We start from the raw sequence: 13,848 nt of genomic DNA, 5'->3' as shown, positions 1-13,848 counted from the left end.
TCATTTATATATGTATGGTATGGCTGTGTTATCTTTTCGTCTTGAAACGCATAAATTGACACAAACTATCGAGGTGCTGGTAGAATAAAATTCATTTGTACGACTCGTTTTGGATTTGTGGAATGTCATTTTTATATCACTTGCGACGGAATACTGAAACGAAGTTTAAATGGTTTAACACCAAATTCTATTAAAATTCAACTACTTTCAGATTGGGAGCTACGCTTGCGAAGAGAAATGTTTAAGATTCGTTTCAGTATACTTCCGCAAACATATTTAACACTAAATCTCTAGATAATGTTATGATTATAAATATTTATACGGATAGACTGAATATTTTTAACTGTTTGGTCGAAATTTACTAGCGGCATGGATTACTTTTTTTTACAAACGAATCTTGATAGGTTATGTATAGTACAGAGAACGGAAAATAACTCGATAAGAAATAGCGCATGTGTAAAATAACTAATTAATAGTAAAAGTTGAAGCAATCGCGGAAATGTACAAATTATAGTGACCTAACTGTATTCTGCAAATGGACTTTTAGAAAGAGACAATACGATGAAGGCTTTGTAGAGCGTTGTCTCTCTCGCACATGGAGTAAATGTTATTTGTGCGACAGAGGTAGCAGAAATATGAAATGACGCGTTATCTCTCTCACACATAGGTAGTACTTCTGACTAAATGGTTTGTGCGAGAGCGATAGCGTTATAAGGAACCGAAAATATCGTTATCTCCCTCAAATAGGTTTATGTGACGTAGCGCATTGTGGGATAGAGACAGAGCTATGTAAATTGGTCATTTGTCTCTTTCTAATGGTCGATGTGCAGATTTCTTGATAAATTTATTGTGATTGTACGTTGCAGTTGATATCAATTTAAATAAATCAATAGGGAATGTGTATAAAGTATTAAATAGTGAAATAATATAGATTTTGTATCGTTATTTGGAATGACCATATTTCACTGTAGTCTTTTTTTAGTTCGTGCGAATTTGAATGGAATGTTAGGAATGTAACTGGACATTTATTTGAAAATAAATTCATTAACTTTTTTGTATCTTTCAGAAGTTTACTAATTTTACATAATATATAATTAATGGATATAATTTTTAACAATATGACGTTGGCAATCGTATGTACTTGGCCATAAATAAAAAAAATACATATATAGTTATATAGATATTTTTAAAATATAATAGTATAGTAGCCGACATAGTATACTTTGAACCGCCGTCCTAAGCAACTGACATATCGCAAAGGCATCAGTTTAAACCTGCACTACCCTCCCCTCCATACCCACTATTTTTGTAGTATTGGTATTCTTTGTAGCTTACCCACGAGTATTCTTTGTAGCATGCTTAAACGCATGCTACCAAAATATAAGCATCCTTGCATGATATATGCACGAAGTATGCTATCTTCGAATTCTACGTGGTATATAAAAGTACTAGCATACTATGCAATTCTATGCATGCTGACGTAAGAATGGTATACAGTTAATGCGAAGAATGCTATCGATTGAGAATGGTTTCGAGTACAACTGAATGGTTTAAAGTAAAGGCTAGATTGAGTGAACGAATGAACATCGATTTGATGTAATAGTGAATGACTGGAATGATACTCGTAACGAAAGTTGGAATTTTGTGTAAAAATCGCAGTCTTCGTGTCTTCCTCATTTAAAATGGCTGACGTGAAATCGACGGGTAAATTTGTTGCATTAAAAACTTTAGCGTCCCGTTCACAGTGTCATTTACTGTACAATAATTGATTTTGACTTGAATTGATGAAACATTTGTACTGTTCGCTAGATGTCGCTGTCATCGATATATATTAACATTGCAACAGGGTTCTTTGTGTACATAGTCTTTTTATAAATATCTCTGTAATACGCCCTACCATATTTTCTTAGTAGAAATAGCCATATTACCCAATCCCCATTTAATATCCGCTTCAATCATTTTACTTTATTTGGCAGATGTCATAAAATCTATTTATATTGTAATAAATTAATGAAAATCATTATTAAGTGGTATATTTGTTACGTATCTATAGTTGAATAGTTCACGCATTTACGAAGAAACCTTCCGAAATTTAAAAAAAATCAATTTTGCCGTATTTTTTTAGGTTAAGTAAATTGTTAATCTGACGATACTGTTGATTCTTGTAAATGTAAATATATTATTGAATATTTTTTCTGTTTAAAATCTAAATTATAACTCCTCCTGTGAAATATGTGTGAAATAAAAAGAATACTGTAATATACATAAAGAGTAGTTTTATTTCCAACCTTAATACGACGGTGTTGTTTGTAATAAAAAAAAATGTTATATGTTACCAACACACTAAAATCAAGTCCCACGATTTTTCAGTAGATTTTTTAAATAACTCGTTCGTTATACTGGACACTATCCAATGAAGGGGTAAATATACATTGACCAGAAATATAAAATGTCTTGCCGTATTGTGGGAAAACCTGGAACTAATTACTTTGCACAATGCTCAAAATATCTCGTCCAGTGATCCTTATTTCAGAAACTAAAACTTAGCATGGTATATTATTTGAACATCCTATAGTAATTTACAAAGTAAGCTTTCATGATTTTAAAAATACCATTAAATATGCAAACAAACCGTTGAACACACTGTATTATCTTTTCATTTCTAGATGCAATATTAATATAATTATACCTTCTTTACAAACCTGTAATTTTATCGTCAACCGCACTGTGAATTTCACATAAATAAAGATAATTTACCCTTCACGGCTGCAGCCCATAGGGGTAAGCAAACGGTCTTTTACAATTTCTTTAAAACGATTTGACCATCGTGAGTTTTGAATATACTTGCTAATCGCCTAATCCTCACGAGAGTAGAAACCACTGACATCTACAAATTTGTGGCGTTTTGACATTTTGACGTTGAAGGTAGCGTTTGCCGGTTCCGTAGGGATGGAGTCGCGGGCGAATGCTAGTAAAAAATTAAGGCTGATTATTTGTTTCAGTTTTATACGGAAACAAATTGTAAGTATACCATTACCTATATTATTTCATAAATTTTTATAATTTGTCTATTTTCTAGATCGAATCTGTAGAAAATTCACGAAGGCGATATTTCTATGCAGCCTTGAGCAAACGAAATATAAAACATTTAAATTGAACACAATATTTTAATGAACATGCATCTGAATAAATTAGTGCAAATACTTGCTTTTTTTTGTATTTCAAATGTGTAGCCTGTTATTTTTATGTCAAGCACACCAATAACTTCTCATAGCTTACTCTAATTATGACTTGCTGACCACATTCCGTGTCAATTTGTAATTATTTTTTTTTCACTCTGGTCTCTATATATTGTCGATTTTGCTAAGAATTGTTTTTATTTTCCTTTTGTCTTTAAAGTTTTATACAATGGTATTGAATTTTGAAAATGAATTTCGTCTTTCGACTGCCGCGTTACGGTTTAACGGCATCCATCCAGATTCACATCGTGATAAGAAATGGTTGATTCAGTTCAGCTTTTTTAACTCCGTGTGCTTTATTGTGGTGTATTTCTTTGCTCATTCAATTATTTATCATGATATAAACAATAGTAAATTCGCGGAGGCAATTCAAAACGGATCTTTCGTCATCGTATCTTTATCGATACCGTATTACAATTATTTAGCAATACATCACAAAGAACATTTTAAAAAATACTTCGATACTATTGATGAATATTTATCAGAAATAGAACAATATAAAAAAGAAGAAAGAGAATTAGTGTTGAAATATTCAAAGATGGCGAGTAAAGTTTGTAAATATTGGTGTTATTCTGTTTCTATAGCTACATCGACATTTCTTCTTAGATCTGCGTATTTAATGATCTTTTCATACATTCAAGGCGAATTTAAATTCGCTCAGATGTTCGCGATTACGTATCCAAAATGGATAGAAAGTAACAGGGATAATGTTTACGTGTTTTTATGCTTGTTTTCCCTTTCTTTCATTTTTGCGATTTACGCAACTATTGTCTATGTTGGCTTCGATCCTTTGATATCAATATTTGTGCTACAAATTTGTGGTCAATTGGAAATTTTGAGCCATCAATTGTTGGCATTAAATCAGTTGACTGATCAAAATGAAATTGTCCAAAATTTAAAGACTATCAACATTAAATTGCAGGGCTTATACAGGTACACTCGATAAAATCTTTACTTTAACTACCTTAAAAACGGATTTTAATTTTCATTATTATTTACAGATTTGTAGATTCTCTTAAATCGAACTTTATGATCTTATTCGAGTATCAAATTAAATTAGCGGTATTTTTGGTGCCTTTCGCTCTATTTCAAATCTTTCAAGTAAGTCAACGTTATTTATTTTTATAAAAAATGGAATATTAGTTATCATTCACTAAGAGATAACATTTTTTTAAAATAATTCTGTTAATTTCTTTTGTAGCATTAGAATTGTTTCATTTGTCATTTATCGTTAATTACAATATCGTTGAATTTCAGTCTCCTATGTTTTTAAATGTTTTTAAATAAATAATTGTCTCTGCTTCTGCTAGGAGGGGTTATATTATGTTTATATAAATGTTGTGACAGTGGAAATCGACAGTTCTTCATTCCTACAATATTTGTTTTATTCCAGTCGCTGTATCGCCTCGAAGTCAATACGGAGTTTATTGCTTTTCTATTCTCCTGCACTATTCGTTTATTTTTGTCTTGTTACAACGGCAATCTTCTAGTTCTTGTGGTAAGAATATTACTATTAAGTTTAATCTTATGAAGAATAATAACACGGCTTTGGGCTAATTTATTAGGTAGAGATATAGAGTTGTCTTCTTTGGAATGATCACCATAATATTTCAAATAAACTTTTTTTGTTTGTTCAAATCATAGACTTGACTTGAATAATATTGAGTATGTAATTTGCACCCTCCATTAAAGCTTTAATTTTTTTAGATTTTTTAAAAAATGCATCAATAAACTCATCAGTATTATTATTTTGTAAGACAGCTAAACGGGAATTTGTTAAAAACGCTAGAAACACGCTATTAACTTGCAATTTTTACTGTTTACTGTTAAGTTTCTAACCTATAATTTCATTGCGAATCGTATTATAAATTTGTATCATAACGATATAATTATTGCTTTATTATTCTGTAATTTTATACCACCGTCAACTTTTCTTGTCACATTATTAGTTTACCAGTCTTTTTATTGCACATAACCTAATCAACTGTCATCGGAGTTGTTAGCAAACATGTTAACATTTGAAAGAACATTTAATATTTCTTCTCACGCTCTACGTTTTAGCGGAATACATCCGAAATTGGTACGAGATAGAAGATGGCTTTTGAGATTTGCATTTATCAGTATCGTGTCTAGCAGCATTGTATTCTTTTTCGCAAATTCTATAATATGTTATGATATACCCAACAAAGAGTATGCGAAAGCGATTAAAAATGCATCATTGTTGATCGTATCTTTGACTATACCATATAAAAATATTCTAGCTTTGTATTATAGGGATGAATTGAGAAATTGTATTGATATGCTGAATGCAGATTATGAAGGAATTGATCGACAAACAAATGAAGAACAATTACTAATCATGGAATATTCCGCAAAAGCCATTAGTGTTTGTAAACTATATTTTTATTCTGTTCTAATGAGTGCTAGTGTATTTCCTTTGAAAGCTTCTTATTTAATGCTTGTTTCTTACATAAAAGGAGAATTTCATTTAACTCATATATATGATATTACATACCCAGAAGTAATAGAAAAACAAAAGGATGTTATATATGTGTATTTTTGTTTGTTTTTAATATCTTTGATTTTCACGATCAATGGAAGTTGGAATTTTTTCGGATTCGATCCTTTGGTATCGATTTTTGTACTACACGTTTGTGGTCAAATTGAAATATTGAGTAGAAAAATTATATCACTTTCTGATATGAATGAAAACGAAATTATTGAAAATTTAAAGGTAATTAATAAAAAGCTGCAGGAGGTATACAAGTAAGTAAAGAAATGTAATAATTTTATCTTTACTTTGGGCTGTAATGAAAAAGTGAGAAAATATATTCTCCTTTCTTTAAATTACAGATTTTCAAAATCTCTTAGAACAAATTTTATGGAAGTATTTGAATTACAAATAAAAACAACGATCTTTTTGTCATCGTTTACTTTTTTTCAAATTGTCCAAGTAAGTAAAGTTGTATAATCATATTTCAACAATAATAACAAAACATTACAGTTCTGCCTTACATTATTAGAGCTAAAAAAACGCAGTCAAATTAAAACCTTCTTTATTCTGAAGTCGGTTCATAAATTTTTAATGGTAAGATTTAAAACTTGCGTCTAAGGAACTAGGTGATTTTAGCAGTAAATAATTTCTTAACATTTTAGTCACTGTATCGTCTTGAAATCAACTTGGAATTCACGCTAATGTTATTCGCCTGTACTCTACATTTCTTTATAGGATGTTACTATGGTGATTTTCTAATGCAAAAGGTACTTTTTTTACATTTAATATTCTCGTCACTTTGTTATACATTTTATCAAGACAACACAAATATCTATGGATTGGCAATTGATAATCGGGCAAAAAGTAAATCTGATATCTCTACCTAGTAAATATCTAGTTTACTGAAAATAGACCACGATTTTAATTTTTTAACAACTGATTTAAATGTAAAAATGAATATATGAAAACAAGGTCGTAAGTACAATTCATTACTTATTTAAATTTATTTTAGATCACTATATTTTAAAATTGATTTTACTGGGAATTTTCCAGGGTATGAAGCTTAGAGAATCAATTTACTGCTGCGGTTGGGAGAAACAATCTAACATAAAAATAAGGAAGACTGTATTGTTTATGTTGACAAGATGCAATAATCCGCCCAGCATAAGATCTGTTTTCTATCCAGTTAACCTCGAAACATTCTCTGAGGTATGAATTGATTTTACTCTCGATTCTTATTATCGATGTGCTCGAGCCTACCTCAAGCTACATGTTATGAAAATCTAAATCCGAATAGAATTGCAAAATACATGTTTAGATTTTATTACGAGATAGAACTTTAATTACATTAATAAACCAGCTTATGCACACGACTCCGTCCGCGTGAAATGAAAGTCAGCCTATCTGTTCATCCATACTATCCTCTAAAACTATGTCAATTTTCATCGAGATTCGTTCAGCAGTTCTGGCTACAAACTCTTAAAATATCCAACTAAACTTTCACATTTATGATATGATTAAGATTAACATATGTTTCTATTACAGGCGTGCCGGCAATCATACGCTATATTCAATATTATGAACGCAGCGTGGTCCTAACCTCTGAAATGTAGATTACAAATGTCATGTAAACTTTTCACGTTTACATTAGTGAAACACATGTTTTTGCACGATCTAACTGCGTTACGCTTAAAGTTTTGTCATACAAAAAATATATGTCTAGACTCTCTAGTCAAGTTGTATGTTTAGCTTTGTTTAGCCTCTTACTATAAATAAAGAATAACAAAAAGAATATAGAACTTGTATCACTTCCTCTTCAAAATACCGTAAAGCTACAAAGATGACAGGCAGAGATTGGACACGTATTGACTCGTAATATCTGTTCACCTGTGAGGCATTGTCTGAGATTCCATAAAGGTTTTAATATAGAAAGAAACAGATTATTAAGAATTGCATAATTATAAAATCATTTAAACTGTTCATTTCGCTAGATTACTATAGGGACAAATAAATGGTAGTAAACATTTCGGCTTGTTAGAAATTCTTGCTTTTCAACCTTTTAAAAATTAGAAAAATTCCCTGTAAATTTGATAGATCTGTAACAGTTCTGAAATTGAAAAAAGTTCCCGAGATAAGTAGTAAGTAAGTACCTTAAATAAACAAAGAAAAATACATAATCGGCTGGTTAAAATTTCTTAAAATGAGTAATACGTTAAACCATTTTCATAAGCCTAAAATGAAGGTAGTTCACGAAAGTAATTTTAAAATTTTAATTTCTGAATTCTGTCTTGTTATATCCTCGTCGAAAATTTTCTAATAATCAATTAATTAACTAATGAAAAGTTAAATGAACTTCTTTTGTACAAGTTATCGACTTGCCAAATTCTTGAAACAACTAAAGTTTATTACTTGGCCAACTCTTTGTTCATAATTTAATTATCCTTTATACATCTTAATAATACTTTGTGGAAATCTTGTTTGCGGTTTAATAGTGATAAACGACCTGTAAAAATATGAGTGCTATTATTTAAAAGTTTTAAAACTGTTTAACTTTCTGTGCCTTAGTTTTTATCACGTATTTGTACTATGAGTGTGAATGACTATGAGTAGGACTATGAGTTGAGTTGTCCCCCCTGCTATCCGAAGATCATGGTAAGAAGCTTCATTAAATTGTTTTTCTAATGCTTCTTAAGATTAATAAAAATATATAGCATTTATTCTTAATTAATTATTTCCGTTCCTTGCGAAAAGAAATGAAGCAACCGTTCCTAAATAAATTGGTTTAGGCAGGGTTTGGTGTAACTTCAACAATTTACAGGCCCACCCTAGAGAATAAATAGCAAGGGTGTTTTCCACCACCAAAAAACTTGAAATTGCGCCGTCTTTCCTGCAATTTATTTTCTTTACTGACAAAACCTTAATCAGCAAAACTCGTCTCTTTTCTAACGAACAGCTTCGTTGCTGTTTTTTACATTATATTGAAATAAGATATTCAATAAGAAGTCATAGAAGTTTATTCTAGAAAATTCGTAACAATATATCACGTATTAGCTTTTATGTTGTTTTTAATCAGTAAATCTAATATACCCTATATTTTAGATTTGAAATGTACATTAAATAACATTAAAATCATCTGTTCATATTTAAATTTGATATACCTCCCTCAGTGTAATCTCCACGGAAAGTCGCTTCTCAATTACACCTACTTCCTCGTTCGTGATAATTTATTACAAACAAACTCCCTTATTTGCATTACATCTACATAATAAATAACAATTGTTTTTGAATTTCTGATGTTTTATTAAAGTTGGAATGTTCATGTTTACATTAGGAGCCACGAAAATCAGTATTCACAAATCTAGAAATGCAAGTGAAAATACGAAACATCGAGGGTATTACGTAGATAACTAACTGATATACTCTACACTTAATGGTTTATGCAAATTAAGCTAGTAATCCTAAAAAATCATGCAATACTAAAACGTTTTATCATTGTAGACGAGATGTAGGTTTTCGAATTTTTGTTTGCTTTTTTATTAGACTTTATTACAATATAATTTTCAAATTGTTTATGGGCCATTTTTTGTATATTGTGCAAGTAAAGTCAAAGCAAGTTGTTGCTCGAACGAGAAGCAACTTGAGCTACATTTTTAATTAACTCGGTAACATAACATAACTATGTTTATTTTTATTCCTATTTTGATGTTGAGTTCGCAAACTTTGTTTTTTCTATGTAATTCTGGAGCGTATTTTAAATTGTAAATTGTAAAGCAACGAAAATGGAATATGATTTTTAATGAAGTTAAAACTTTGCAACTGCAAGGATTATTCCAAACCGTCTCCACGCTCTGTCCCCACGTGAGAATAAAAAGATTCATCAGTACCACTTTTTAGTCCCACTATCACCAATAAGGTGACAGATGAAACCGTTATGAAATAAAATAAGTTCCAACCGTCTCTTCGTCGCAAAAGGGGGGGATGGATGAAACTTTTTATTCTCATCTGTCTCCACGTGGGGACAGAGCAGGGTGACGGTTGGGCATACTCCAACTGCAACGCCTCAGTGGATAAGTCCAACCATGTTACATTATGTAACGCAATTTCCATTAATGCTCGAAAAATGTGTCCAATGGAAAACGTGTTTAACTTGTTACCGACAGCGCGGCAGCCAAAAATACAAAACACTTTTTATCAAATTAATATAACTATATTCAAAAACTTATTTACACAAAATATATACAAAAACTCAAAACTCTCTCGATTACATCTTGACTTGTTCCTTTATATATTTTCTTTTACAAACGATTATTGCCTCGGTAGCCAGTATGCAACCTCTTTGGCTGTATACATACTGCTTGTCAGCCAAACAGGTTGTATTTTGCACTCAACAAAACGAACCTTAAAAGTTGATGAGAAATTAATAAACGCTATGACTGCTATCAACTTCAGGTCGTATATATTCTAAATAATTAAGTATTATAATAGCTTTCGCTCGCGATTTTGTCCTTGTGAAATTAAAAGAATAATAAAAAACATAACCTATTTTACTCACACATAAACTACCTTTCTAACGGTGAAAGAGTATAGATATAGATTATCGAATGGAATGTAGTGTTTATACCTTACGTGATTTCTGCTTATTTTAATGTTACGTTAAAATTATTTAATTATTTTGTAATAATTAACTCAAAAGTTATCATGACTCTCGTAAGCATAATTTATTATATCTTTAGCTTTATTATAATAATAATGTTAGTACAGATAAATGCAAAAGTTTAGATAGTTAGACGGATGGATGTTTGTCAGAGTTTGTAGCCTAAATTGCTGAACAGAACTCGATGACATTGGGCATAGATATAGGAAGAGTAGGAAGAACACATCGGCTACTCACTTTAATTCCACGTGGAATCGCGGGCAAAAGCTAGTAATGAATAAATTACAACCTCGGCATGTTGATATTAATATGTATTAATAAAGTAACAAAAGCGGCAACAACTGGCTTCTTTTATGAAAATTTTTGTTGGCGTCTCTCAGCGCGGCGCATCAAATTAATATTCCTAAAAGATTACCCGCAGAGCTCATACGAAGCTTTGAAAACCGTTATTGAAAATAATTCTAGCGCACGTTATTAAACTTAGTATATTAAGTTCTAAAAATATCCTTTACCCGTACATTAATATTATCTACACAAGTTCTTAAAGTTATACCGCTCGGTTTACCGACGACGACATGAAGGATTTTCGATGTGCCCTTTAGGCAGTCATGAGAGCCAATACCGGGTTAACCTTTACTTAAGTTTGGTAGTTTTAAATTCCTCCATTAAAATGTAGGAATTTTTAAACAGTTACATTAGGAGAATGCATGAGGCAGTTGGTGTTTTTTTGGAGTGTAGTTTGATCCGTATTTTGACATGATTTCGCCACTAATGACATTATAGAAGTACAATTCTATGGCTAACTTTTTTATTTAATCAATGGTTAATAACTCTTCGTAAATATTGTTATTATTGATAGCGTATACAGTTTGTGTGGTTACGGTTTGATTGTGTCCTTACCACACGTTACCAACGATCCTTTGTGGCCGGAATGTCATGTAATTTAGACAAACAAAGCAATAGTAATAGCGTGACGTAATCAGGCCGGTTAGTGGTTAATGTGGACATGACACGCACATTATCAACACCTTTGCATAGCACGAAAGGGTTATTTAGCAATACTTGGCTAGAATTTTTAAAACTGCAGCCGGTGTTTGAAACCTAATGCAGTCAACGTTTTACTATCTAATATTTTCACTATCATTGTCTAAACTAAAGGAATCAAAGATAGTACAGATATCCCTTCTAGATACTTCTACACTAGGAGACTGCTTAAGTATAATTAAAGACTCTGAGTGTGACTGTAAGAGTTTACTTTTGATAATTTTGAGACTTGTTTGTATTCAAATAAATTATTTGTTATCAAATACTTAATATTTGTGACGTTTTTTGTAGATTATTGTGGTAAGGTATATCCTTTGAACATGGTAGACATTGTATCTTATAAGGAAGTACAAATACAAACAAACAATAAACGTATAAATGTCAGTAATGAGCTCTAGTAAACAGAACTCGGTACAAACAGACTTCAAAGTTAACAAGTTCTCAACTAGACTTGAAGTTCATCTAGTACCAAAGTACTAGTAGTAAATTTTATTGTCTTGACTGCAGTTTTTAACAAATTTATGATGAACAACTAACTGGTTAGCATCTAAACACTAGATTCCGTCTAACATGCTCAATTTAGCTAAACGATTTCATGTTGTTTTGTGTTTGATTACTATTTTTTTTCTGAAAATGTTCTGGAAATGTTAGCAAATTCAAAAAGAAACCACATCTTCACTGCAAATAGTGACGTTCATTAAGAGTTAAAACATTATTGGGTACAATAGTGATGTCTGATTAATAAATCGATAATGTTACTTTTTTCCAGTCTGAAATAACTTTTATACTAATGGTAAGTAGAGTATAATAATGTAATGCATTTGTGATATGCAATTATCGTACAACTTTTTTAAGAACAATATTATTTTTGCCTCTGTAATGTCAAAGAGAAATTGAGGGAAAACAATATATTTTGCTACACTTGTATCGCCAGTAAGACAGATGTCTTCGAAAGGCAGCAGTATGATATATTATATTACTACGATGAATATTGTTTAAAAGATCAGAAGGAGTCGAACCTGTTTGTAATCGACATTTTTAGCAACGCATTCTTTTCTGAATCGTATCACATCCCTAGGGATGCTATACAGGACGGGTTCGTTTTGACGAAGCTCTTTGACGTTGAACTCGATAATTGACGCCGAGCGGCTGCCGTTGTAACTAACGATAATCGCAAACATCCATACTGTTTAATCAGATACCGAATTGGAACTGCATTTTACGTTAACTACGAAGGTTGTATGCTCAGTGTGCTGTATAATACTGGCAGCTAATGAATCAAAGAAAAATAACACAGAAAAATAAGTGTCAGTTAAAAGCGATTTTTCTTAAAAACACAGTTCTCAAATTCATATCTCCTTAAGAAAAAATCCATTAACCTAAACAAAGAAAAAGAATAATCGTATCAATAAGTAATAAAAGCAAAAGCGTTTGCCCTGAAGCACACGTTCAAAAGTAGATAATATCAAAAGCAAAATTTTCATTTTAGACAACAATATCAACTCGAAACAAGTCAGAAAGGGCAACAACAACAAACATTACTGTTTATGGAGTCAGCCGCAGTTGCGCCGTCACAAACTTTTGCTCACCGTCATAACAAAGTCATAACCTGACAGATGTAAACACTGACCCTCATAAAGCCAGGCGCTCCTCAAAACTTTTGCTCAAAAATTATTTTTAAAATATTTTTGACGCATCGTGAAATAAGACTGGTATGCATTGATAAAAGTAGCTGTTGCAATTTTTTACTCTTTGCATTTTATTATTTAATCTATGACAGTTTTGTGATTAGTTTAATGAAACTGTTTTGAAGATTTTATTATAAGTCTTCGCCACATTCCTTAGGGGTAATTAGTGTGTATCGTACTAGTTGAATTGGTGGTTTCTTATTCATCTACCTTACATAAACCTTTTACTGTTAAGAATTTGAAAATAGTTACCTAAAATAAGGTATGTCCTCCATTTTGCATACGATGTTTAGACATAGCTTCACAATTCACAACATATTCATCGGTACAAACAGTTTTCGCTTCGTCGCTTCCGAGCTAAAAGCGTTTTGAAACATTTTTGCAAACTGTTCCTTTGACGATTTTGTTTCATCGTGTACAATAAAAAAAACTTTAGTTGACAATTTAAAAGGATAACAATAAAAATTGAAAAGTATTGTGAATACATCATACATCATAGGTTGTTCCGAAATTTAATTACTAATTTTCGGCCGAGACTCCGTCGAAACGAATGCAAGTAGCTTGTGTGTTCTTCCTGACTATTCTTTACATCTATGCCAAATGTAATCGAAATCCGTTCGGCCGTTTAGGCTACAAACTCTAACAAACATCCATCCATCTAAACTTTCGCATTTCTAAGATTTGCAATAAAGTTGTAGGAATCTAAGTAGAGTTATAAGTTTTTTTTTT

The 13,848-nt window shown here is 31.2% G+C and overlaps 3 protein-coding genes and 1 long non-coding RNA gene across 4 annotated transcripts in view; all 4 read left to right on the top strand.

Moving 5' to 3' along the window:
• Positions 1-280, top strand: part of LOC106110232 (tyrosine-protein phosphatase non-receptor type 9-like) — a 38,689-nt gene extending 38,409 nt beyond the window's left edge. Inside the window, exon 13 of the mRNA XM_013291979.1 lies at positions 212-280. Coding sequence (XP_013147433.1) covers positions 212-280 — 69 coding nt within the window. The remainder of the gene's footprint in view (positions 1-211) is intronic.
• A 3,128-nt stretch (positions 281-3,408) lies between these two features.
• LOC106110225 lies at positions 3,409-4,185 on the top strand. Its single transcript, XM_013291967.1, has 2 exons — positions 3,409-3,784; positions 3,881-4,185. Exons 1-2 carry the CDS (start codon positions 3,409-3,411, stop codon positions 4,183-4,185), a joined length of 681 nt encoding a protein of 226 aa, XP_013147421.1.
• LOC106110279 (odorant receptor 2a-like) lies at positions 4,091-7,514 on the top strand. Its single transcript, XM_013292047.1, has 5 exons — positions 4,091-4,172; positions 4,241-4,340; positions 4,633-4,737; positions 6,787-6,942; positions 7,279-7,514. Exons 2-5 carry the CDS (start codon positions 4,269-4,271, stop codon positions 7,330-7,332), a joined length of 387 nt encoding a protein of 128 aa, XP_013147501.1. The 5' UTR covers positions 4,091-4,172; positions 4,241-4,268; the 3' UTR covers positions 7,333-7,514.
• Positions 7,515-13,224: 5,710 nt separating this feature from the next.
• LOC106110273 overlaps positions 13,225-13,848 on the top strand; it is a 4,391-nt gene continuing 3,767 nt past the window's right edge. Inside the window, exon 1 of the long non-coding RNA XR_001226070.1 lies at positions 13,225-13,381. This is a non-coding gene — a long non-coding RNA (uncharacterized LOC106110273). The remainder of the gene's footprint in view (positions 13,382-13,848) is intronic.

Source organism: Papilio polytes, unplaced genomic scaffold, assembly GCF_000836215.1.
Source record: "Papilio polytes unplaced genomic scaffold, Ppol_1.0 DF824247.1, whole genome shotgun sequence".
Classification (NCBI taxonomy): Eukaryota; Metazoa; Arthropoda; class Insecta; order Lepidoptera; family Papilionidae; genus Papilio; species Papilio polytes.
The sequence above is the reverse complement of the archived record's forward strand: the minus strand, read 5'-3'. Positions and strand labels throughout refer to the sequence as shown.

Excerpts from the sequence above, each read along its gene's own strand:
- LOC106110225 (XM_013291967.1), top strand. The coding sequence starts at position 3,409 with ATGGTATTGAATTTTGAAAATGAATTTCGTCTTTCGACTGCCGCGTTA. Across the intron at positions 3,785-3,880 it reads GAAATATTCAAAGATGGCGA|GCGAATTTAAATTCGCTCAG; the intron begins GTAAAGTTTGTA and ends CATACATTCAAG.
- LOC106110279 (XM_013292047.1), top strand. The coding sequence starts at position 4,269 with ATGATCTTATTCGAGTATCAAATTAAATTAGCGGTATTTTTGGTGCCT. Across the intron at positions 4,341-4,632 it reads CTCTATTTCAAATCTTTCAA|TCGCTGTATCGCCTCGAAGT; the intron begins GTAAGTCAACGT and ends GTTTTATTCCAG. Across the intron at positions 6,943-7,278 it reads ACCTCGAAACATTCTCTGAG|GCGTGCCGGCAATCATACGC; the intron begins GTATGAATTGAT and ends TTTCTATTACAG.